The 27,011-nt window shown below is 40.8% G+C and overlaps 1 protein-coding gene across 1 annotated transcript in view; it reads left to right on the forward strand.

Moving 5' to 3' along the window:
- Positions 1 to 26,633, forward strand: part of RASSF8 (Ras association domain family member 8) — a 93,581-nt gene extending 66,948 nt beyond the window's left edge. Inside the window, exons 3-5 of the mRNA XM_044423196.1 lie at positions 15,037 to 15,923; positions 17,671 to 17,815; positions 19,951 to 26,633. Coding sequence (XP_044279131.1) covers positions 15,037 to 15,923; positions 17,671 to 17,815; positions 19,951 to 20,072 — 1,154 coding nt within the window. The 3' untranslated portion in view covers positions 20,073 to 26,633. The remainder of the gene's footprint in view (positions 1 to 15,036; positions 15,924 to 17,670; positions 17,816 to 19,950) is intronic.
- Positions 26,634 to 27,011: the final 378 nt, after the last annotated feature.

Genomic DNA, 27,011 nt, shown 5'->3' on the forward strand with positions numbered 1-27,011 from the left:
TGCACTTAAAGTGGTGAAGGGCTCTCCTCACAAAGGCTTCATCTCAGCAGTACTTCTAGATTTGACCACATGGACTATAGAACACCACATGATAATCCTGGGAAGTGCTACCGGGCTGTAACCCTGTGTGTGAAAATCCCTGCACCACTGCAAGCCTGCATAGGACTTTTTAGCAGCATGGAAAAGGTTCTTGGCCATTTTGTACATGTAAGACTAAGCTCAGCACAACCCTTTCACACCTTTCAAACTGCTTAGTTCTTCCCATATCCTCTTCAATTTGTCCCCATCCACCACCCTGTCTCCAAATTCTCCAATGTCGGTGGACCTTTAGGACTTAAATATGGAGCAATAGCTTAGTACCAGTAACTGTTCCAGGTTTTTAAGGGCCCTTGAGCAAGAGGCTCACTTTCCATCAGTGAGCCTCTTCTCACAACACTGTTCTCAGCTGCTGCTATTCCTAGTCTTCCTTCTCATCATTCCTGCCACTTGAAAAGAGCCAGACTGCTTCACATCCACATCTGTGCTGAAAGTAAAAGCAGCTGAACAAACAGGTTACAATGATGAAGAAAAGCTCCTTCTGGGGTACTGAACCTCACTGGACGTTTAACATGCCTATCTTGACTCCAGCCTTACCTAATACATACTGTAGGTGTATTGATGAAAAGAGGGTGAAGAAATCACTTTGAACCCTTATAAAGAGAACTTGTTTTTCATTTTTGTTACATAACCTACATTCATTCTATACCCAATTACTTAGGTGTAATTCCCATTGAAATTGATAGAGCTGACTTTGAGTAGTTACATATAGAATTATGTTCTAACTATGCATTTCAGCAGTTGCAATGACTACTGATATGAAGATCCTCCCCCCCCCCCACCCTACAGATATACTTAAAGAAGACTTTTGGAAAAGTACAACTTTGTAACTGGTCTAACAGGCGTGTTTCTTAGAGTATTATGTGAGGATTAAGTTTCTTAATGTGCCTGATAGTAATGGGAGGGTAGTGGTTTTCCAATTGATGGGAGCAAAAGGTACTCTACTGGGTAGGGGTTTTTTTGACGTGCATGTGCAGCTAGCACAACTCACGTGTGCATTTTCTGTGTGTATAGACACACATGACATTTAGAACATTCTCAGAATTAGGCATTGAACAGCAGTAGTGCAGAAATGTTTCATATTCCAACTTCACACAAGAGGCATCATTAATCCCAATCAAAACTTACTTGGAATAGAGGATATAACAAAATGACAAACAAGAGAGAAAACCAGATGCACAAAGTCCAGAATACCTGAAGGATCACCTCCTTTCCTACAAGCCCTCACGCCTCTTAAGGTTGGTGGGGGAGTCCTTGCTCCGGGAACCCTCTCTGAAGGAAGTACGGAGGGTGTCTACCCAGAGGAGGGCCTTCTCTGCAGTGGCGCCCAGACTATGGAATCTGCTCCCCAGAGAGGTCCGCCTGGCACCAATGTTATATTCTTTCCGGCGCCAGGTAAAGACCTTATTATTCGACCATTATTTTAATAACCAATGCTTTTAGATGTTTTAGGACTTTTCCCTTCACAGTCGCACTTTCTGTATTTTCCTCCTTATTCTTAAGTTGTGATGTATTTTATATTGTTTTAATAATTGATGTTTTATATTGTATTTTTATATCTTGTGTTTTTATATTTTGTAAGCCATCCTGAGCTCTTGGCAGTAGGACAGGATATCAATGCCTGTAATAATAAATAATAAATAAAGTACAGCAGCCTCTGTTAAGGATACCATCCCGGATAATTTCCAGCATTGCCACTCAATTGTTTACTGTCCTGATAACAGCAATTGATCTTTACCATTATTCCTGCTTTATGGTACACATTGAGGACCATCTGTGTGCTTGGCCGGAGAGTGGGCCACACATCACATGTGTGATGCAGCCCTTCTTACTTTTTCTGCCTATAACTGAAGTCTGGTGGGCAGAGCAAAAGAGAACAAAAAAAGGGGGGGGGACTTGGCAAAGGAGCAGAAGGTGGTAGGGTGAGTGAGTCAATGGACAGCATGTAGTACAGGTATACATAGAACATTTTATGGTATGGGGCTTGCCTTGAACATTAGAATTGGCACTTGGCGTATCTGTGCTGCAGTCTCCATTCTTCTCCATTATGGACTATATTTCGGTATGGTGTAAATAAGACTTCCTTAAAAACTAGACCTGCTGGCTCATATATGCTAAGAGACATCAAATATTTAAGAGGCTTAACTTATAAAATCTTACCCAGCTATATATGCCACTCTGGCATATGATCTGATATCTTTAACTGTTCAAATGGTGACCCCCTTCTCATTTGAATGGAGGCTCCAAGTCATTTCTAGGATGGGAAAGTCCCTTCTTGGCATCGGCCAATTACAATGTTTGACCATGTTTTGATGGCAGGTGCCAAGCATTACTGAGGAAAATACAGAATCAATCAGTCAATCAATCAATTAATTAATAAGAGTTATACACTGCTCCTGTAGCCCTATAGCGCTGTCTAGGCAGCGTACAGTGTAAAAATAAAAACCAATCATAAAAACAAAGTATGTGTAAGAGTACAATCATTGCAACTACATAGATTATAAACTCAAAAGTAGGTACAATAGAAATAAAACCATCATAAAATTCCTAATAATATAAAATCAATTAATATTATTCAGACTTTAGCATATTGGGAAAATAGGAATGTCTTTGCCTGGCGCTGGAACGATGATAATGAGGGCACCAGGCATACTTTTCTGGGAAGTCTATTGCACAGGTGGGGTGCAACCACCAAAAAGTTCCCTCTTTTATTTGCCATCCTCCTCACCTCTTTGAGGAATGGCTCTTTGAGAAGGACCTCTGACCCAGATCTTAGTGGTTGGGTAGGTACAAACAGGAGTAGACATTCCTTCAAATATCCTAAAGACTATGGACATGGACCTGAAAGTCCAAAATGAACTACAGAATTCACCACTTTGGCAGTGATCCAGTTGAAGGATATATATATACAGTGGTACCTTGGTTCGCAAACTTAATCCATTCCAGGACTCTGATCATGACCCAAATTGGTCGTGAGCCATGTCAAATTTCCCCATAAGGTTCAATGGTAAATAAGGTTAATCCGTTCTGTAACTATTTTTTTAATCAGAAAAATTTGAAGCAAAGTCACAAAGAGCAACAAAGATCGCAGCCATCTCCCCCCCCCCCCCCGCCACCAGCCATAGTGCCAAAGACGGGGCGGGGGGAGATAGGCATGATCGCAGGTGCGCTGGGTGGGAGACGGGCACGATCGCAGGCATGCTTGAAGGGGAGAGATGGGCGTGATCACGGGCACGCTTGTGCAGAAAAGACGGGCACAATCTCGGCCATCTCCCCACCCCCCCAAGCACAACCATGATTGCACCTGTCTTTCCTGCACAAGTGCGACCATGATCGTGGCCATCTCCCCACTCCGGGGGCGGGGGGAGATGGCCGCGATTGCAGTCGCCACCCAATGCAGAGTTCACAACCTGAGTCAAAATTTTTATGAAATTTTTGTTTGCGACCCAATTTGTTCATGAACTGAGGCATTCGTGAGCCAAGGTGCCACTGTACTAGAGATTTTCATGTTTACTTCTCTTACCTAAAACCTTAAGGCATATTTTAAACATGGAAGAGCTTAAACCCCAGTTTGAAGATTTGGTGTATGAACTGCTGAACTCTCTGAATGCCCCCAGGAAAGCACCTGTGTCATGTACCTGTAAATCATCCGCCAGGTCCTAATTATGACAAGGGATGTGTATTATTCATTGAGGGATTAGTATAAAGAACTAGGAGAACCTCTCCATTTGAAGGATGGAAGGAAGGAGCCTTTTTGTCCTTTTAGTGCGTGCCAAGTGGCAATGAGGGAAACACTATTTTCTGGAACCAAAGACATCATTTTGAATCTAAAATTTGCCAATTGGCTAAATATAGTTGAAATCTCTGCAAAGAAAATATAGATGTAACAGTGCTTGTTATGCATGTTTGGTGATGCTCTTGCTGTTAGTGTCTTGGAAGATGCAGTATGTGGAAAACATGCCGCTACCTTGTTTGGGTAACAACCCACATTATCTCCATGATAGAACCTGCAGTCTACAGTTGGTTTGCTAAGTATTAAAGTAGTACAAAACAGTTGGATGCCCTGTGCTACAAATTATGATATTCCATGTATTGTAATATTCCCACCCCACAAAAGAGCCTTTGAACTCTCTTGCTTCTGAAAACCTTTGATTAGCACTATGATTTATTGATCAGCAATCCTTCCATTTAGGGCTTAAGGTAGTTGTTTACTTCTACTTACAATTTATTTTTCAATAGGTTTGGGGAGTAATAGAACTGCTGGGAGAAATGAATTTTATTCTCCATTTAAAATTATTAAAGTATCTGCATCTAGAATAATGAACACCATCAAATTATGAGTCCTGAACTAATTCAGTTTCATTATCATATATATTCCAACTTTAATTGAAAATGTATTTCTGTGGTTTTGCTTTAAATGTATAAAAACCTAGGCAGGATTTAAGCTCCTGTAGTGCTACATCCTATTAACAACATTAATCTCCTGAGGTACATAATGTGACTGAATTAAAAGATGTCTTATATCTGTTTATTTCAAAGGAAATATTGCTTAAAATCATTTTTCACATTGAATTCAGCTAGTTATTTTGATAAGATTTCAGATATTTATAAGTTACAATATTTTAAGTATTTTCACTTTCAAATATTTGGGTAAGGTTTCAGTACTTCTGTTGGGAAATTGCTGAATTTGACACTGTCCTTTTGAGAAAAATTGCTAACTTTATATTAGAAATTTTGTACTGTGATATGTTAAAGCCATTTAATTTTTATTACTTACTTTAAACTAAGAAGTAGAAATAGAGGGAAGAAAGCTACTGTATTTGTATCTTTACTACTATCTCTTAAGTATTAGAATAACTATTAAAGTGCATTCTTTTTTGGCTTTACTTATAGTTTCATTATGGACTTTGAATGCTGTTAGATCTCATCCTATGCCAGTGGCATGTTAGTGCATAAGACAGTTTTTCCCTTGGTAAAATCTTTAGAGAAGCATTTCTGATATTTGAAAAGACAAGAGTAAATAGCCATGAGTAAATCTGCTAGCATATAGACCTACCTAACAGTTATTTTGAACCTCATGTCTTTTTGTTTGTCTTTTCATTCTTTTACTCTCATGTGCTCACACACAGAGAGAAGAATCAGATGTGCAAATATATCCCAAGTAAATTGGGCTCTCCTCACTTGATGCATAGAAGCCTCTTAACACAGAAGCTTACATGCATGTAATGCAAGGCGTGCAGCACATCTACAGCAATATTCCCCCTCCTCCGTGCTTCATACACCTGCACTTCATCTAGATTGCCATGCTCAGGTACCTGGATGGATCATTGCCAAGTTGAGGGAAGAAGGCTAGGGCATTGCTAGTCAACCGCTGCAGCCTATTTTTTTAGCCTTCTTTTGGGCTGGTTTCTGACATTGAAGAGGCAGCAGGACCTCAGAGCTGGGACTCTGCCGCTTCTCCTAGGAGGCCATAGGATTGCACCTTTAAAAAAAATTGTATGTTTGATGCTTTATAAATACTTCCAGTCAGGGCTTTTTTTGTCATACAACGCACCCTTCCGGCACCTTTTTTTGACGGATTTTTCCAGTGGAGTGATTTTGAATCGCCTGTGGGCTGCTTGTGTGTCCGCACTGATTGTGAGGGCACTGCTTGACTTGGGGCGCTGCTCGGCTTGGGATTGGTGTGTGTGGTCACGCGCTGAGTGCTTACTGCTGGCGGCGACCATTATGTGAGTTCGGCACCTTTTTTTTTTTTTTTTTTTACAAAAAAAGCACTGCTTCCAGTAAATGACAGTTGAGAAGAGTGTGTCTTCCAACAACCAAATATATTTTGGGAGTTTGTATATTACAAAAATATGCTATTGACAGAGAACTTCATAAAGACTGACTTTTCAGATGGAAGCATGAAGAAAAGACAGCTCCTTCAGATTATATATAGTTACAAGCAGACTTTGATGTCACTAATTGTATACTAAGTGTGGGTTTAAGTTGAAAATAAATAGGGGTAAGGGAAGGAAAAGAATAATAAAGTCTAGAAAGAACAACTGGAAGGGAAACAAGTTGGTAGTTGCTGTTGATAATGTGATAATGTATCAGTATTACAGAAAAGCTGTTCATGTTTTAGGCAAGTCATGGAGTTGGGGCAGGAAGATAAACTATTTAGGTCTTTTCATAACTGGGAGAGAAAGCATGTTAGATTGTCTTCATTTCTAATGTAAAAATAAGATGTGTTCCAAAAATCCATCTTCAGCTAATGATTGGGAAAATCATCTTTTATTAATTTTTCAATACAGCATTATTCATCTAGCTAAACAGTTCCTTTTTTTTAGTGTTGGAGATAATCCTTATCCTTTCAATGCCTTTGTGATAACCTTAAATCAGGTTTCAGGGACTCTTACTAGTAAATCTCTGGTCCACTCAGTCATTCTATATATTGAATTACTACTTTTACAAAGAGTTAAGTGCATTCATGAAATAAGTGTGCTTGCCCCAGGCACAAGTCACTTTGCTTCAATAAAGGGGCTTCTTGATAACCTAACTATATAGTTATTGTGAGATACAGAAACAATACATTATTTTTAAATTTGCTGCTCTTTTGCTGTTTAATATTAGATATATTCAAGGGTAGGCCATCATAATCTCATGTGATTCTTGATGCCTTTTCCTTATTCCAAAAATGTTTTTTCTTAACCCTAATTAGTGATATATGGAATTAGTTCCTGTATGCTTTTGAGGTGGGGGAGAAATTTCAATGAATTACTTAGGTGTTGCTTATCACCATATTCATAGATTTTACTCTTAGACTATGACTGTATTCACATGTGACACTAAGCCAAGATTTGTTTTAACCAGTTTGATGAGTAACCCAGTATGAGCCTTGCAGCTGAGCAAAGAAACTGTATGCAACTTGTTTCAGAAATTTCTGGTTTGTTCTTTCACTTTCTTCCAGTTCTTGGCTGATAATCCCAAACATCTTGATGGCACCAAGGAAAAGTTTGTCACTTCAAGATGGCATTCTCATTGGACTTTTTTGAAATTATTAGTGACTTGTCCACATTGATGACCTATTAGAGATAAAATGAATATTTATCCCACTGATGCCAGACCACTCCACAGATGATACACCCCATATTTCCTCCTTCCTTAATGGCCAGTACCTCTAAGCCTCCAGCAAACAAAGCATATTGGTGGTCACTGTACCAAGTTACTCTCTAAAGACATAATTCAGATAGTTCTTCAGGGCGATTTCTTTGGTCATTGAGGTGACAGGTCCCTTGCAGATTTCCACAACAACAAAGCTGGAGGAAAATTAAGCTTGTAAATAAAAGTCAGCAGTCTTTTGTAACAGTCAGGATTTCCCACCAAGAGTCAGCTTGTGTTTTCAACATTCAGACCTGAATAGATGTTAGTTAGAATAGGCAGGGGTCTCTTTAAATCTAGCTGGGCTGACTTGAGACAGAAAGCTATTTTAGTGAGGAGTCAATGGGTAAAGAAGTCTGTTGCCAACAGAATGAGGAAGGAGAGAAAGTTCTGGGAAAGTGCTAATAAGTGTTGCTTAAGCTGTGGATATGTTTTTATTTTCTGTCCACTCCTGCTCCATGGCTCTTTTACCTAGGAAGCAGTGGAGAGAGGGTGCCAGAACAAATTAGGAATAAGCTAGAATTCTGAATTTGGATACACTACTAAACCATGGTTAAAGCAAGCTGGGATTCAGAAATCACCACCAAACCATGGCTTCAGTTTGGGATTTATTACTGAAAAAATGAACCACAGTTTGTTGCTTGGAGCCAGTTTGAATGTTCAAACAAACCAGTTAGGCTAAACAAATTTGCATCACATGCAAACTTATGCTCATATATGTGCTTGAACATTATAAATGTATGATCTTTGTACAATTTCTGGTGGCCAAATCATGAGTGCCCCAAACACAGGATTTCCTATGAAGATGGATTATATTCACTCTGACTGTCCAGAAATTCCAGACTAGTACATTTGACCCATCTAAAATTGTGTTGTAACATTAAAGCTTGGAATAACCAAAGTAACTTCTTTTAAGGAATACATGGTTGATGTCTGCCCACAGAGCTGTTCATCTGTATCCAGTTAATTTTTTCCCCCCTGAATATAATTTCTTGCCTGGCCATCTTAAAAAGCTGCAGGTTCGCATGGGAGTTTTGGTCAGATGACCTTACTTGGCACTCATAATTGGATAAAAGACAATCTCTATTAGCTTTCAGCTTGGTTGGCTCTGGTTTTAGTGGCTCAACTTCAAGAGTTTGTGTCCTGGACAAATCCTATTGATTCATAACAAACTAATGATTTTCTGCTTTATTGGCTGCTGCAGGTTCTTTGATAAAAGCTTTGCAGAGGGGTGTGTGCATGTGTGTGCTTCAAATCCACCTGCCACTATGGCAGATGTGTTCTGCATCTAAAGACTCCAGTAAACTATGGATGTACCCTGCTTTGTGGCTGGCTGCCTTATGGATGTGGGGAAAAGCCAGAACATGCAGGAATACCTGGCGTGTTTCTTTGCACTTCCTAAGCAGTTGGGTCGATTATGTGTTCAGACAAAGTTGAAAGTGCTATAACAGTGCCATAATTCCTTCATTGAGCAGCTGGTTTGTGGGGAGCTCATTTCCAAGGGGGAAAGGAAGGTTGATGGTCTTCTTCAATTCACCCATCATTGCCCACACTGCCATTGTTTTAGGATCATGCTTGAGCTCCATGGGGTGTGTGGGCAGGCTGTGTTCCTGCTGATTCCAAAATGCACCAGCCTTCCAGCTTCAAGTAATAGAATGAAGGCCTGATCCTTGCCATGTAAAGAGCAATAAAACATGTTTTTCCTATCAAGGTGAGCCCCTGGCTTGCTGGAATTTATAGGGCAGCTTGAGATTTCTCCACCAGGTGAGATATTTCAAGTCAGAGATGCCTAATCCTATGGCTCTAGAAGGCTATGGACTTCCATATGTCTGCCTACATGATCCCTCATCCATGATCCCTCACCTTTGGCTATGCTAGCTGGAGCTGATAAATAGATGTAGGACAAAACCCCCAGAGGGTCATGAGTTCCCCATCCCTGCTGTAGAGGTAGCTAGTGTCCACCCCGATTCCAAGACAGCAGTGGATCTGAAAGTGCTGTTGCCATTGGAGATCCTGTAGCAATTTCATGTACAGCATGTAAATGCAACTTGGCTATGCATCTGACAGCAGCTCAGCACACTTCCAGGGAAATCTCAGTGGAGCTGGCATGGTGCACAAACCTAACCTTAGTTTTTTTCAGTGAATGGATTTTAAAATTGCTTTGCAAAAGCTTAGCAAAAAGGTGAGCTTGGTAATCTCTGAGATGGGTACTGTAGAGTTTTGTCCACAGGATTTCAGCCTTGCATAAAAAGGAGGAGGCTTGTTGAGAAAGGAGAGATTTTTCACACACTTCTCTGGGAGTATGGGAAAGCTAGCCCACTGAGGGAGTTGCAATTATGGGAAAACAAACAGATTATTTCCCATTGCATGGGAACTCTGGATACAATTGCTTACTCATTCATCTCTTTTGAACAGAACTGAGCCCTGATTTACTGACATGTGATAGAAGCGGTTTTTTCCATGGAGGTGCTGGAGTGAGTGTGTGTGTGTGTGTGTGCGCGCATGTGTGAAAAGAGAGAGAGAGATTAGGTCAAGGTCATCCAGTAAACCTCATGGCAGAACTGTTAAGTTGAATGCAGACCTTCTGTTCCAAGTCCAGTACCCTGTGCACAACACCAGATTGTCTCTAAGGATGGGGCTAGATGTCACTTGGAATTTAGGGATGCTCTCTTTGCTTAGTACTGCTTAAGTTTATATACCACTGCTGTGTGTGGTGCTATTGCATTTTTCAGTTTCCCTGTTGCTCTTTCATAACATGGACTCGCAGAGGGAAGCAAATACACAGTGTCTTACAACATGGGCTCCTGTACCTGAACATAAGGAGAAGGAGGGGGCTATTACATGCAGGGCTGCCTTTTTCAGCAGCAGCCCCGTGTGTCTACATACCAGACACAGAAGCTCAGCTGTAGGGATGACTGTTACCATTGTGCAGGACTTGTGAGTTCCCACAGACACATGACTGGGCCCTGAATGCTGGGCTAGGCTTGTACTGATGGTTTGGTAGCCATTCTACAAAAATTAGCAAATGACTGTGGGCAGGTGAAAATCAGTGTAGTCACATGACAATACCCTTCTTAGAGTACTGAGATTTAGTAGCAGATGTTCCTCAGAAACACATTCAGTTGGATGTGTTTGGGGTTTTTTCCCCTCTATAGCAGCCTTCTCCAACTTGGTGGCCTTCAGAGGCATTTGAACCATGGTTTCCAGAATTCCCATCCAGCAGGGTCATTGACTGGGAATTCTGGGTGTTGCAGTCCAAATATACCTGGAAGGCACAAGATTGAGGAAGGCTGCTCTGTAGCATAAGGTCGCTTCTCTACCAAACATATATCTATAAGTACAAGAAGGTGCATAATAATTATTTCTACCCTGCCTTAAAACAAGCCCTCAAGAGGCAATTTGCTATAACTTGTGGGGAAATAACATAATTAAAACAACATTGGGTAAAATTATAAATAGAAAACAAGCAAAAAAATCAGTAACTATCTTGGCAGTATTTTTTAAAAAGTCAGGCTGCAAAGGGGTGGGCAAGTGACATTTTCCGAAAGGGTAATTCCAGTGAGTAGAGGGTCATCTACTTAGAGGGTTATCTACTTAAGATATGAGAATAATCAAGTATAATATATTTAGTATCATATGTGGCTAGTAAACATAGACCACCATTAGAGTAGGTTTTGTGTCATCTTTGATGCCCTTTAATGTCATCCTCTCCATTTTCACCAGGATTTTCTTCCCCTTAAGGGAACATACCCATTTGCAGTTTAACAATCTGTTTGTGTGTGGAACTGTTTTCCCTGAATTCCTGTTTTGTGGTTTGTCCTCGCCACTGTTTCCTTTAAAAAAAATAATTAAAATGGCAGAATTGCTTCAGATTGTTGTTCAGCAATAAAACTGAATCAGCTAAGCATGCAGGTCTTTGCACAAAACACATTGTTCTCTCTTTCAAAAAAAAACATATCACACAAATAAAAAGCAACACATGTGCTTGTGTATACATGGAGCGGAGAGGGAGAGAGTTGTGGTGTTTTTCCGGAGTTTGTCAAGGCAATTCCAAATGTAGTTGTTATGCTTTGTACAACGGAGTACATCACTGCTGTCTTTTTCAGTTAAAACAAGCCACAAGCTTGGTTCTGCAGAAAAGATTTTTGTTGACGCAGCCTTTTCAGACCTTTCCTATTTAAAATCAATACAGTGAATCCTTCCTTTTACATTTCCAACCCCTCTGAGTGTGCATAATTTGTTGCTTCTGATATCCCTCCTTTGCCCATAAAATCTTCTTAGCAGGAAAAGGGGAAAGCTACAATATATGTTCAGCTGGGGTTTTTTATGCTGCTTTGTTAGAATGTATTGGTTAGCATGAATAGTGGTGATATATGGAGTAAAAAACTTGACTTGGGTTGTTTATAACGATCACAAGAGCTGATATATGAACACACTTTATTACTTGATTGCCACATTAATTGAGGATTTGCATGTGTGAATGGCTGTTAAAAATATATAAAGATCATTTTATAGCAGCCTTATAGCAGCCCGAACTGCAGTGCTTTTCAGTGGGGTTGGTTTATTCAGCTGCAAGTTATTGTGATGTCCTTGAGCAGCAGAACCAGCCTGTTAAGTGAATATTTTGTGATAATTTTAGTGCATTTTATCATAAACAACTCTATGTGACACCCCCTCCAGTATATATAGATGGTGCTGCTAATAAACTGCGTTTGCAGGAAATCAGTAATTATGTACTAATTCATATATGCATTAATTGATTTTTTAAAAAATGAAACAGTTTGAGTCTTTACTTATTTATTCCATAGCCACAAAAGCCTGACTGCTTTATGTTTTACAGTTGACCATTTTTTTACCCCAGAATATTGTCTGCACAATACAATAGCTGAAAAGCTGGCCATGTGCATGCCTTTATTTACACAAGTATGTGCTAATTCGGGATTATTGTTAGTGTACAGTAATGTTACTCTCAGCACAAATCAGCATCCCTATGGTGAGTTTTCCCTCACTATGTGGTATTTAGGTTAGTACAATACACTTGAGGTTTCAGCATTTGCATGATAGATTTCTCCCCTTATTATTCACCTCCTTGTCATGGAGTAAGGAAGCTCATCACTTGAAGCCACCACTCCTTCAGAATGGGTTGCACTGTACAAAATGATGGGGGCAGGGAGTCACCCCATGGAAGTTGAGCTGTGGCAAGTGTGGCATTATAGGCCAGTTCTAAGGTTGGGTGTGGATCTCTCCGTTCTGTAATGGAGAATGCAAGTTTCTTGTGAAACCTCAAGCTAATAGGTAAAGCTGTAGTCCCAGTCATGGACAGTTGCTTATTTGTTCTGAATTTTATTTAATTCCTTGATTCAATTTCTTCTATAAATGTAGTTATTGTCCTCCCCCGCTCCCCCAGTTTTGTTTTGCTTTTTTGTTTTTAGTACTGTAGTAATTTTAACAAACCTGAAATTGCAGACTCTGCTAAGCAGCTTAGCTGTTGAAGCACAGTTTGCAGTTAAATCTGGCACTGGCTGGCACAACAAGCCTTTAAACCATTATTAAGTAGTCTAAAAGTCCTGAAAAATTTCAGGGTATTAACAAAAAAGAGTTGTGTCATGCCATAGCCTTTACCCAGAACATTGAGAACTTTGCTTCTCTGTTTCCCTTCCTGAATTTTTAAGATGTGTATGAATTGCTAACACAGGCTGTATTTACTTTGATTTTACCACTAGTACCAAGGAAGTGTAGCGCAACCCACAAATAGATGTTTTGGCTGCCAAAGTCTATGTTGGTTTCCTGTCTGCATGTAGCTGCTGTGTTTGTGACTCAACGATTTCAGCTTGGCTTATTGTTAAGATTGTTAGTCATAACAAATAATGCATAGCTTGCAGTCACGATTCAGCAACAAAACAAAAACCTGGCACCATAAGTCATCCTAATAACAGTAAGCTACTCAGTATTTTGTACTTCAAATAAGCATTTTTTAAAAAATCAATATCAACCATCATAATTGGGCATAGTTAGAGCATGTCTATTCTAGGCTGCAACCTTTCACTCTTCCTGGAAACCTTGAGAAATGTAATTCAGAGGTGGTGGTAAATCTTTCCAAAAAAAAAAAAAAAATTGCCCTCACTCAACCCTAATTCCCAGGGTCCTTTGGGGAAATTTCATAACCCCATGATGGTTACACTATTATAAAACCAACTATAGTTTGTACGTTAGATAATGGCACAGTGGGTTATAAGAATGTGCTTTGTGCCTAGAGTCCCCTGGTTCAAATCTTACACCTAAAACTGGAAAAATGGGGGCGGGGGGATGCTTAGGCAGATCACTCTTCTCAGAATCCATAATTTATTCCTATACTGTCCAATATCTGAAACTGTCTGGGAGGTATGCACCAGTTCTCTAAAACAGGACCATAAAACAATAAGCAACAGTAAAAAAAACCAGGAGACCACATTTAAAAACAATTTAAAAGCTAAAGTTTTTAATCACAAAGTACATCTGTTAAAAACACCCTCCATCAAGCCAGTGTCCTTGTGTGTCTTCACATGCCAAAGCACAAAGGGCTGTCTTAACCTGGGTCCAAAAGGATGACAGAGTGTCTCCTGGGGCCTCAGTGGGAAGATTGTTCCACATTTGGAGGGATGCCACTTTAAAAGGCCCTTCCTCTTATTTCCACTCTCTGACCACCCCAGGCTCCCTTATGGTACTGAAGCGTATAGCACTGGCCCAGGTCAGTGTAATGACTTCAATGCTTTAAGGCCTTCGAGCGATATGGGGAACTGGTAGAATTGTTTACCCATGGTGGGTTGTAGTGTCATCTGAACCTGGATATAGGGAATTAGCAGCAGAGCCTCTTGGCAATAGTTGTGGGGGAGGGGGAGATCTTGCTGTTTCCTCCCAGATGACCACCAGTACCAGCCATCCTTAAAGTACCCAAGGGGTACATGTAGACAGGTAGCTGCAGTTTACTCCCACAAGGATTCCCCTTGGCCTTTTTTCCCTGTATTTTCCCCCCAGGAGATCATGAAAGCTGGCTCTCAGACTCACCTTTGCAATCCCCATTTGTAACAGCTGTGAACAGTCCCTTCAAAGTGGCACCTTGGATGGACTTCCTGTGGTTGCCAACTTTAAAAAACAAATGGTTCCACAAAATTTTCACAAATATTTGCAAAAAATATTTTAATTGTTTAAGTTGCACTTGTGTAGGTGGATGCAGAAAGTGGAATATCATGAAGGGAACTGCCCTGCGGCTATTCCATGTGCGTGTTTTTTTATTCCCATGCAAATGCTGATTCTGAATTGCTTTTGTTACTAGAGAGACAACATTTAATTTAATTTTCACTCCCTCTGCATTATGAAGGTTGGCTGCATTATGACGAATCCGGCTTAAAAAGCAGTCAAGAAACAATCTGTTACAAGTTTAGATCACTTGTGATCCAGAAAGCTAACTGCAGCATAACATTAAGATATGTCAGCCTCCATGTTGGCTTGATAAATGACCTGGGTTTTGCTTCTGCCTCAAGGCTCCAAAAAACCAAGACAGTTTTTCAGAACCCCTTGTAGGCCACCAAGATAAGATTCCTAAGCAGTGATATTACATGGCTATGCGCATTTTTAAAGGCGGATTGTACCCATGTTTTCCTAGTTGCAATGACACTCACCTTGATCATCATATGGGCTCAAATTACATTAGAAATCTATGGTTTATGTGACTTCTTTAGGCTCTTGCGAGGCTGTCTCTTTGTACAATTGCTCCCTCTGCTGGACCATTCTAAATATTAAACACCCCCTTTTCTCTTCTAGGACGTACAGGAAGGTATACCTTAATAGAAAAATGGAGAGATACAGAGAGGCACCTGGCACCTCATGAAAACCCGATAATTTCTTTGAACAAATGGGGACAATATGCGAGTGATGTGCAGTTAGTGTTGCGGCGTACTGGGCCCTCTCTCAGCGAGAGACCAACTTCTGACAGTGTTGCTCGGATACCAGAAAGAACTTTGTATCGTCAGAGCTTGCCCCCACTGGCCAAGCTAAGACCTCAGAATGACAAGTCAATAAAAAGGAGGGAGCCCAAAAGGAAATCTTTGACTTTCACAGGAGGAGCGAAAGGATTAATGGACATTTTCGGCAAAGGCAAAGATTCTGAATTCAAGCAGAAGGTTCTCAATTGCAAGGCAACTGTTGATGAGTTGAAGAAACTGATCCACCTTCAGACTGAGAAGCTACAGTCTATTGAGAAGCAGTTGGATTCAAATGATGCTGAAATCAAATACTGGGAGCAGAGATTCAGTTACAGCTTAGAAGATGAAATTGTCAAACTGGAGCAGAAGATCAAACGGAATGAGGTGGAAATCGAGGAGGAGGAATTTTGGGAGAATGAGCTCCAGATTGAGCAGGAAAATGAGAAGCAGCTGAAGGAACAGCTCCAAGAGATCCGACATAGGATTTTGGACTGTGAAAGCAAACTGAAGGAGTATGTGGCCCAGATTCATGGTATGGAAAGTGGCCTTGAGGCTGAGAAGTTACACCAGGAAGTGCAGGAGTCAAAAGTGAATGAAGAAGAAGTCAAAGAGAAGATTGAAAAAGTGAAGGGGGAGATTGATGTTCAGGGGCAGCAAAGTGTCCGGCTGGAAAATGGCATCAAAGCTGTTGAAAGGTCTCTGGGCCAAGCCACCAAGAGGTTGCAGGTGAGACCATTGTCATAAGTGGACAAGTTTTAATTTTTGAGAACTCAGCTGAACCAAATGCTTCCTTTAGTTGCATTTTATCCATGTTATACATGCACTAGTCCAGTCTTTTTGTCTTGTGACACCCTCAGTATGTCTGCCCTTGGAATAAAGATGAACTATACATAATGGTAGAGATGTTCTCCTGGAGCAGGCATAATGCTTGTCTCCTGTTCTCTCCATACCTCGGTAAAGAGGACCACTAAATCAGATGTCTTTCTTACAGGAATCCCTCTCCTCTTGGTATAAACTGGGGCAGTATGATGCCTGAAGGCACCATGTGCCCCTGGACAGCTTTCTTGATTCCTCCCAAGGGGCTCTGCCCTCCCTTTAAAAACGAACCAAAATGAAAAACCTAGCACATTTTTACCTGAGGATGGGGTTATTCTAAGCAAAGCTGCTGCTATCTTAATTTCCCATGCAGACCTCTGGGCTACACAGTGCAGGTTCAAAGGAATTGTTTACTGTGCTGTGACTCAGACCCTACCAGTGTCTTGCACACAGGCCTTTGAGCAGGTTATTTGTCCTTCGCAAGTGAGCATGGCTCCCTCAGTGGCATATTTTGTGGTGGTGTCCACAACAGTTTCTCCAGTTGGCAAAGGTGCCCCCAAATCCAATAAGGTTGACTACAACAGTATAGACAGAACAGTGCTGTAGTGGCAAGTGTGTGTGCATGTATGTGTGTGTGTTTTACAGTGAAGTAATTCCCTAGCAATGTGCCCTTGTGTATGCACACTCAGCAACTCTCAAAGAATTTTAAATTATATGGAAGAACAGATGGGCATGGGAGAAGTAAGCTATTGGTGGGGACATAGCCATGGCAATTATTTTCAAGGTTTGGTCCAAGGTGCATGTGGCAGGCCACAGCAGTTTGTACCTTGGCGTAATGTCCAGTGTGAGATAGACTTAACAGCTAGAATGTTTCATTTTATTCCTACCTGCACCACTAAGCTGATAGCTGTTAGGTTCATTGGGATGGGTCCAGGCATAGTTAATTAGATCTGCTGAAATTAGAGGGGCTTAAATTACTCATGACTAATGTTAAGTCCCATTTATTTCAATGAGTCTAGCCTCCTCTGAACTGATGCCCTCCAGATGTTAGGAACTTGAACTCTCACCAATCCTAGTCAGCAAGGAAAATGGTTCAGAATACTGAAACTTTTGGTTCAATGGATCTGGAAGGTACTGAGTAGGAAAGACTGGTCTGATCCAAGCATAACTGGATTTATATCTGATGTCTGCCCCATACTATTCATTCTACAGCTGCAAGTACTGTTTCTTTGTTTTCAAAATTGATCATTTTGAATAACACTGTATATTGTGGGGTGTTGCTTTGTTGTTGTTGCAGATAATCCCATTCTCTTTCATTTTTAAACTTCTCCATGTTTACTGAATTCTAAGTTATTTTCTTTGGTAAAGGCTGTTTGAAAGTTTAAGGGGCACTGTGAAGGTGCTGCATATGGGATGAGGACATGTTTGTTCAGGATGTAGAATGATAATATAACAAAGCATCACAGAGCAGTTACATGGGGGGAAATGACACATTCAGAAGACTGAACTCAGATATAGATCTTTCAGCCTTTGTTTTGCTGAACACAGCCTGTGCTTGTTCCTGTTTAAAGTGGAACTGCACCCTCTTTAAATTTTCCCCAAATACTGTGTGTGAGAGAGGTAGAGAGAATAAACTTGCTTTCCTTCTCTTTCTCAGGACAGAGAACAAGAACTAGAGCAGCTGACCAAGGAGTTGCGGCAAGTCAATCTCCAGCAATTTATCCAGCAAACAGGGACGAAGGTCACCGTGCTACCAGCAGAACCTTCTGAACTGGAGGCTTCGCACACAGAGCTTGAGAGGGGTATGCAGTAGGATATAATTCTGCTTCTTCAGACAGTCCCCCCTCACAACCCCTTCACTGCCCCAATTTCTAACAAGGAATGGGGGATGGCTTGTCCCAGCTTTCTCTGAAAACAGCTGTTTGGATTTATGCATTTTCTGCTGATGGGTTGGGTTTTCAAGCATTAGAAGGGAATATTTTAGCACAAATGAGTAATACACTGGACTCCACTACCCCTGCTGGTTTTATGTTCTCCCAAGGCACAAATAAAAGTGCTTTAACCCTTCACGAAAGGGAGGAGGAAAGCAGCAGCAGCAGGGGATGATTCACTTGGCCAGGAGGCAGCCTCATGCCTTCTGGGGTTTTTGGACTGCAGTTCCCATCAGGGATTGTCCCTGTACTAAGTCTAGGGACGATCTTGTGTGGTTCGCCCATGTGCAGGAAAAGATGCTGGTAAATATAAGTCAAGAGGCACATAGAATGGTAAGCATGCCTCACAATGCCTTTCCTGTATCTAGTAGGGTTGCCACCCTCCAGAATTGGCCCAGAGTTTCTGGGAATCAGCATTAATCTCCAGGAGATTCCTGAAAGCAATCCAGGAGGTGTTAATATTGTCCTTGCGTAAAATGCAGGAGGATGAGGAAAGGAAACCTCCAGGAATAACCTGAGAACTGCAGATACCAGCATTGTCAAAGATAACAATCCCAGTATTTAGTGAGCCTTCCCTGTCACCATTTCTTGTCCCACTTCTTAAGCATGCAGAAAGACATACATGCATACTCACACACACCCTCTGCAAGGAAAAGAGAGTCAGTGGGGAAACTGCAAGCAGCAGAGGTAGGTGGATCACAACCCCTTTTTCACAGTAGGCCCAAACTCAATTGGGCCCGAGCCTATCTTGAAACAGAATGATTTTATTCTGTACAGGCTTGCCATCCCTTCCAAGTGCCATGAATTTCTCTCATGGCTGTTTCAAATCCAACATTAATGACAGTATTGTTAGAAAAACATGATGCAGTTTTCAAGACTGCATAAAACATGTAACATAGCAGTCACCTTCTACCTGCTTAAGCCCATGTATCCAGCAACTAGGATGCAAAAACACTTCAGATGTAGTGTAGTGACTACTTCCTTTGATTACCTATATCCCCTTTCTTCAGTCATTTAAACATGCAACTCAGCCAAGAGTTCTGTAGGGCCTTTAAAAGATTAACAAATGTACAGAAGAGTTTGGCTATAGATAGGAACAAGAGGAAATGTAAACATGGTACCAAGGGTGCAGTTTTCTCATTTTGAAGAATATCTCAGTTGTATACTGTTGCTTTCTGAATCTCATGGAGGTTTGGGCCCAGAATTTGCAGTTGGTATGATGTGTTGTATACATGCACAATATATCCATCTGGCTGTGGTATTCTTCGCATTTTTTCCATGCTTCTGGGCCATGGAAACTTCATTGTTTAATGTGGAGCAGGGCTTTGGACTATTTTTGCTACCATAGCTTTTACCCCTGTGGACTTGCTACAGAACTCAGTTCTGATAATTAGAGTCACCTTTCTCCAGTTGTTCTGGATTGCATATTGCATCGACTCCATCCAGCTTAGCAAATGATGAAGGAGGTTTGGTGTTATAGTCTAAAAGTTCTGGAGGGCACCAAGTTGGGAGGCAACTTAAATTAAATGTTTCCTGGAGTATTCAGGCCAGAAAAGAAACACTTGTATCCTTACCTTCAATATTGTCTCTCACTTTTTAACAGTAAAATAGTAAAGCATGGTCAAATTCAATCCTAACTCTTGATTATGTGAAAAACATGAAAATTAAAATGGAATAGCAATCGACAGATGGTAATTCCACATACACGTCTGAATCCAGTATTGAAGGAAGGGCTTTTGGGGGGAAAAGAGCTGGGAACAGCTCCCTGGCCTGACCTTCTTCACAGCAAAATCTCCAGCAAAGCGTCCCCAGCAAATCACCATGGACTATGGCAAGAGGCCAATTATATATAAAAACATTTATTTAATATTGGCTATTTTAAAAAAAACAGCTGACCCAAGGAGCTTATAGTCCAAATGTAGACAAATTGGAAGGAAGTAGTCATAGTTTGGCACTATGTACATATTTCATCTGCATGTTATGCTAACAAATGTCCTTTCTTGTAGAAGCAACATTTCAGACGGGATCCCTGAAACGCCCCAGTTCATCAAGACAGCTTCCCAGCAATCTTCGGATCCTGCAAAATCCACTGTCCTCTGGTTTTAATCCAGAGGGCATTTATGTATAACTATATACCTCTTCCTGAGAGGACTATGAAGGTACCATGGACCATATACACTTCCCTCCTGTTGCTCCTGTTCTCCCAGTGATGTGTGGAGAGGGGGGAAAAACTTGCTTTCAGAAACCAGCAAGCTTTAGTGTCTGGTTTTTTTATACATCAGATCTACAACAAAATTGGAATCCTGCCTCATGCACTGATGCTGATGAGGAAGAACTAAAGGAACCATGGAGGCACTCATCAGAAGTGTTGCAATTGCTGCCAAATAGCTATGGTGCAAATAGCTTCTCTGAAGCATTTGGAGAGAAGCATTATTCCTCAGCAGGCATAAATAGCTGATCAGAATGCAAGAAACTGTGCAACTGAGTTAGGTGTTAATTTATTCCATTCAGTCAGTGGATGAGTGAATGCTGACTTCTTGCCTAAGAGCTGGGTTACATATTAAGACCAACCCAAGGCTGCTCCTTAAAACAGCACTCCATGTTAAGTTTTTCCTCTCTACTGTCCACATGTAGAATCGCTTCTGCTGTACTCTGATGGCACCATGTTGCGCATTTCCCACCTCCCTCTGCACTTCATTGTGCACTTGCCTTACCTTAGCAGCAGCAGCCAGTGCAACTGGATGTCGAAACTGGGAGACATCATTCTAAACATTAGAGGGGAGAACTCAATGCGTGGATGCAGTTTTCAGCAGCAGCATCACGTTGGGCATAATTTGTAATTTCGTCTTAAGTCGTATTTGCAGTCTGAAGGGAGATGTATGCATAGATGAGTGTGTGTTCATGTGAGAGAGAATTTGCACGTGCATGCATGTGTGTGAGCACAGAAACAAATTAGTGGTTCATCATTACAGTTATCCGCAATGTAAAGTGATACTGAAGGTGAAAGGTGCAGAGTCTTTTAGAAAATTCTCTGATTTTCTTGTTCTGTTGCAAGTTTTGTTGTGTTAAAGCCATTGCTGGATTTTTGCGGTCAGTGGTGCGTCTACTTAAAGGTCCACAGGACTTCATCCTTACTTGGTAAGGATGTGTTTAGTATTTGATTGAAAATCTTGTAGCTAGACAGTATTTTATTATATGAAATTTATATTTGAGATATTTTGCCACAATAAATATGCTTATCAAGGAACAAAATAGTATAAAATATCTTCAGTCAAATGTCTTGCCAAAGGAGTTCGACACTGTTTTTTTTTTTGTTTGTTTGTTTGTTTTGTCTAGCTTTTTTTTTTTTTTTTTTTTTTTTGGGTAACCACTGTGGTGTTCTTGTATTATAGCCAGCTTTTCCAGTAGACAAAGTAATTCCATTTTGGGCCACTCATGACTCACAGAGTCAAACAACCTGCTAGCCATGTATGGTGGCCTGCTAAGTTCTTGGCAAACCTACCGGTTTTGCTGCACCAGAGAAGCAGCAAAATCAGAGACTTACTAAATGATCTATGACATGTACAGCTGGTGGAGGATATTCAGCTTTGTGGGGTGGGATGAGAAAGCTTGGAGGTCTAATGGAATGACTTGCTTACAGAAACACGGTATCCCATTTTTTAAAAAATTCTGTAAATGTTTGCAAGATGATTTCTGATCAGTTTGTTACAATACAAAAGGTTCTAAAGAAATTGTCCCTTAAAAAGAGTACTCATTCATTTATAAAATACCTTGTCACCAAGTACTACCCAAAATAATAGAGTGTAGGTCTAGAGAAGATTGCATGCCCAAGAGAAATAGGAGTAAGCACGTAAATCATTGTCCATGGCAAGTTTTGTTTTGGTAACTGGATCTCTACCTACTCAACTTGCTTCGAAACAGAACTTCAAGATCACAATGATTTCTGTGTATTTCATGTATTTCAAGCTACATGCCAGAATCAATCTGTTGCATTTTAATTCAGTCTGCATGAACATATGGAGGGCTCTTCGATTCACTGGGGGAATATATGGGCATTTGGTGGCAGAATTTTAGAGTTTGGTTTTGCAAAAAATTTAGCGTTCAATTTCTGAACATACAAATGACAACTTTAAGACAAAGGTCAGCTGTACTACCCACAGTATATTGTTTAATTGCTGACAGTGGAATCCATTTATGCTGCCGTTACCAAAGGACTGGGTAGCTTTACCGTAAAGCAGTGTACGGCTTTGTCCCCACTCAGAAACATTACACAAGCAAACACACTGCATGAAGGAAGATGGATGAACATCCTGAATCATTCTGTCAAGCAAGGGACTCTTGCCTCCGATTTGGCCTCAATTTATTCCTTTCAACCCTGTGGCTGGTTCCTTAGTCCAATAACAGGGGGAAATGGAGTTATGGAGCAGAATGAAAGATCCCTCTTGCTGACTAATGTTAACCTTGCAGTTTCTAGTTATCAGTGTAATGAAATTGAAATGGGATTCTCGTATATGGTTCAGTGCTTCAATCCAATTTGTTTCAGTTGTGCTTAAGCAGACTGGTTTTTATGAAGTATGCCCACAGGTAAGATTCAGCACATCCTTGTCAGGTCTTCTGCTCAAAGCAGGTGTTTTGCAGGGTCACATTATTAGATCAGGGAGTTTCCAGAAGTCAGTATACAGTATGTAAGCACCTCTTCATTCACAAAGCAGAATATGGAAGAGGCATCTCTCTTTATTCTTCTAAAAAGTAAAGTAGAATATGCAGAACTCCTAACTAGATTGATTTGTAGACCAATCAAAATTGAAAGTGAACTCCCTTTATGAAGTGTCTTCCTCATGTATAGCTATAAAGATGCAGTTCATGTCAAAAGAATCTGCAGAATAAGTGGATGTATTTTTAATGTTCAGTGTTAGCTCTAGAAATGTTAAATTTCAAATAGCCTCTAAAAATATAAAAGATATTTTCAAAAATAATCTATTAAAGAAAGAAAGTGGCTATTTTTCTTCTTCCCTGTGCTCAAATGCAATTATAGTCTGTGTTAATTTTTCCTGCAGTTTTCTCAGTGAAGTGTCCTTTTGCTGTGTTGGACTACAACTCTCATCAGTGACAGTAGCTGGCTGTGGTTGATGGGCCTTGTAGTCTGATACATCTAGAAGGTACCTAGTTTTGAAAAGCTGTGATGCAGTTTTGCCCATCAGAGCAGCTAATTCTGTGTCATTTGCATTAGGAATGCCCAAAACATTAACTTGTGGGGATGAAAAAATAGGCATGGAACATACACCACGAGGGGCATGCGGTAGCCAGATTGCTTGAGCACTTGCACCTTTCTTGCCAAGTCCAATAAAAGAGCACACTTTATTTTTGTATGTTTGAAGTCCACATGTGCATCCGCTATAGTGTGCATCATGTAACATAGCAATGGCAATACTCGTGATGGAGTCCTCCTTTGAAAAGGAAAGGAGAACCAAGGCCTTAACTTGTGTGTATGAAGCTTAATGTTCTTCTACATGCAAACCTGGAAAGTGTCCACCAGCGAGACCCATTGCCATAGCTGGTACTCTTCTTTTGCCAATAGGTTGGCAATGGAGGGGCCAGAGAAACATCCCTCAGGAGCCTGGATTCGGCCTAGTGCCTGTCTTCAAACCTTTACCTTTAAAACTGGCATTTGAAAGCTTAGTTTACATTGTCTGGGGGAAGTGAAAGAAAGGAATGGTTGGGTACTGCACTTCCTTTTGTACTAAAAGCACTAAGAGGAAGAAGTGGGCTGTGAGGAGGTGGGGACCTGAATGGCAAGCATTCATTCATACTCAACCCCATTTTCTAGGTTATCTGTACATGTGAATCAGGCCTCTGTGTTCCTAGGATAAGTGGGATTTCTAGGTAAGCAGCTGGGTAATGGTGGACAAATCCAAAAGCCAGCCATGACTCATCTTATCCTGCCTCAGGCAGCCTCAAAAGAGTGGTGTAACATTCTGGAGTGCTCTTGGCCACTGCTGTACAGAACTGCACCTCCCTCCCCTCAAACACGCCACGGAATCCTCTTCTGGATTCTGTGCATCAGGGTTCGGCAGCAGATGCGCAGAGTTTCCTCAGCACATTAGTCAATGTAGAAAGGGCTCCCTTGAGGGCAGAAATGTTCAAACTCAACTTCTGTAGGTTTTGCAGCACGTAGTTTTTGAGCAGCAATGGTTAGTTATTACGCCCTTTACTGTTTTTGCCTGGAAAAACAGGGTCAACATCAAAACAAGAGTTTATTGCGGGAGGCTTAATGTAGTCAGTCCGTTCTAGCCCCATTCACCACACTTTATTTGGTATGAAGTGAATTATGTACGTACAGTCAAATGCTTCCAGTGGTTAGGGACATCATTTAGCATGTGAAATAATTCTTCTAAATTGCAATATCCAGAACCTGTTGGCAGATTCACATGACCCGAGTGTTTGTCAGCTTGTTTAAAAGCATGCCCCCATATAGACATTTCCTTTGTGAATACTAAGAATAATTGGGTTTTCAGAGAAGGAAAGGGAATGTTGATTTTCTTTTAAAGCCATTGCCCAAATCTTCCTTCCTCAGCCTGGTACCCTCTGGGTGAGTTGGACTGCAACTCCGACCAGGTTGGGGAGAGCTGGCCTGCCTTCTCTAAGCTACCTACTTAGAAGGCGTGAAGCACTGTATAGACTGCAGTGAAACAGCAGGAAAAATACACGAAGTTGGTCCAAACATGTTTGTTACAGAGTAAGGAACAGAAAGTTCTTAAGTCCTCCTCCACTGTGCATATAAACTTGAAGGAAAATGGGATATAGACAGATAGGTGCCAGTGAAATTGCTAGCCATGCTAGCAAAAATAGCCAAGAGTGTTGTAGCACCTTACAGGCATTTTTTTATTTTTTTGGGATAAGCATTTGTGGACTTCAGCCCACTTCGTCCAATGCATGGAGTGTTACCGAGTGTTTCAAGTATAGATACAATATGTATGCATTGGTGAGGTGGGGAGAATTGCTAGCAAGTGAGGCCAAACGGAACTTATATGCAGATGATACTGACAGTGACAATCATGTTATTAGCCATGGCCATTCACCATAGAGTTGCTGCTGATAACACAAGACAGCCTGATATTAGGTAAGCCAATTAGCACATGTAAAAATCTTTTACCCCAGTTCAGACCTCTGACAGGAGTTAACAGTGTTGATGACTTCCAGTTATGTTCCCTTGCTCTACAGCTGCTGTGGTGAGCTCAGTGATAAAGTGTTGTGGCACGCTGAATCCTATTCTCCCATCTGATTTTAAGTATTAACATTTCTGAGGTCAGCTTTGTGCTATACAGAATGCAGAAGAACAGTGGTGAGCAAAGATGGCATGCCTCACATTGAAAGATGGGCAAGTAAATGAGCCCTTCATGTTGTGAGTGACATGTTTAGGTCTCATTCACAGAACATTTATGCTGCCGCAGCAGACATCCGGGTTCGTTGTAGAGGCTGGTCTCTGTGTTAGTATCCTTGTGATATGCCCTCATACAACTCTGTAGCTGTCTTAGGTTGCTGGTCTTGGTGGAGCTCCAAGACTCTTGTTTTTGCTGTGACAGATGAACATGGCTACCCTCTGGAAATAGTCCTGCTAGTGTAGTGCTTCCATCCCTTTTTCCTCAGATGGATTTTGCAAGTACTTGCATGCCACTGCTGAGTTCTCATTAAAGGTAACAGAAGTGGTGAAATTGGGGGTGTAAGCTGTGTGTTAACCAGCATGGAGTGAAAGTGAAAGCTGCTTTTAGCCCATTTTATGTCTTTGAAGCAGGGTGTGCAGTTTGTGGCCCTTGATGTTGCTGGATGGCAGTTCTCCTCAGTCCTAGACATCATATTCTATGGTGAGGGATGATACAAGTTTGTAGTCCAACCACTTCTAGTGAGTTGTGTGTTCTCCAGCTTTAAGGTGATGGTGTAACTGGTGAAAGCACCCATATGTCTGACAAGATAGCCAAATGTATTGTTAGAGAGAGTAATAGAGCTTTCCCCAGTGACCACACTTGCTGGGGTTGATGGAAGCTGTAGTCCCAACACATCAGGAAGGCAGCAGGTTGGAAAAGACTGGGAATGTAGTTGGAGACCTGAAGGGAAGTCCAGTGAGGCAAGGAAATGCTCACTGTTCTTAAGTCTGTGCATCCAGGTAGCGTGATACCTTGCCTTTTGTATTTGCATTCATTTTAAGAACTGCAGTGTCTTTCAAAAGGACATTGGTGATTTATATAATTAGTATGAGAAGGTTTGGTAAAATTGTTTGCATTGCGCAGGCACAATATTGCACATTTATGGGGAAGTGGAGAGAATAACTTTCTAATTTTTTCCCAAACTCTAAAAGTTACACAAATTCCTAGTGTGCTTTACCTTATGTGAATTGGGCCTTAATTATCCATGTAAATAACAAAACTGTATTCTGATTTATTTTCCATTATTGAATAGTACTGTGCTGTATTTTTTAAAAAAAAGTCTTGAAAGTGTTAATTTTATATTATAGCTCTTTTTTTAGACCATTGATTCATGTACATTTATTCTATTTGTTACAGTATTTTAATGTTTTGGATGAAGGCCATCAGCTATATGGAGATGACAAAACAAACCATTCTGTCAATTTATTTATTCAGTATTTTTGCTGCTTTACTTTTTTGAAATAAAATTTTCATTGCCAGTACAGTGACTAATTGAAAACTGTGCCTCTGTTTCAATTGGGTGTAATATTGTACAGATAACAGAATTAAGGTAGGTTGCTAACTGGTATTTAAATGAGAGAACAAGCACTAATATAGCTTTGCATTTAATAGGTATGCAAAATAGTTGCATGATTTTGCTTTGAATTCCAGTTCAAAATAAAGCGACTCCTTCAGCTAAATACTTAAAATCCTGCTTAAGCTGAGTGGTCTGTATATTGTTAAAGTTGCACCAAACCAGTAGTCACAATAAAACCACATGGCTATGAGGCATGTGATGGGTACCATTTTCTTCATCTGTGGCAGATCCCTGCTTGTGGTGAAGACTCATGTGTAGTTGAACATGCTTGGGCTTTGTTGTTGGAGAT

The sequence above is a fragment of the Varanus komodoensis genome, unplaced genomic scaffold (assembly GCF_004798865.1).
Source record: "Varanus komodoensis strain SLA01 unplaced genomic scaffold, ASM479886v1 scaffold13_3, whole genome shotgun sequence".
Taxonomy (NCBI): domain Eukaryota; kingdom Metazoa; phylum Chordata; class Lepidosauria; order Squamata; family Varanidae; genus Varanus; species Varanus komodoensis.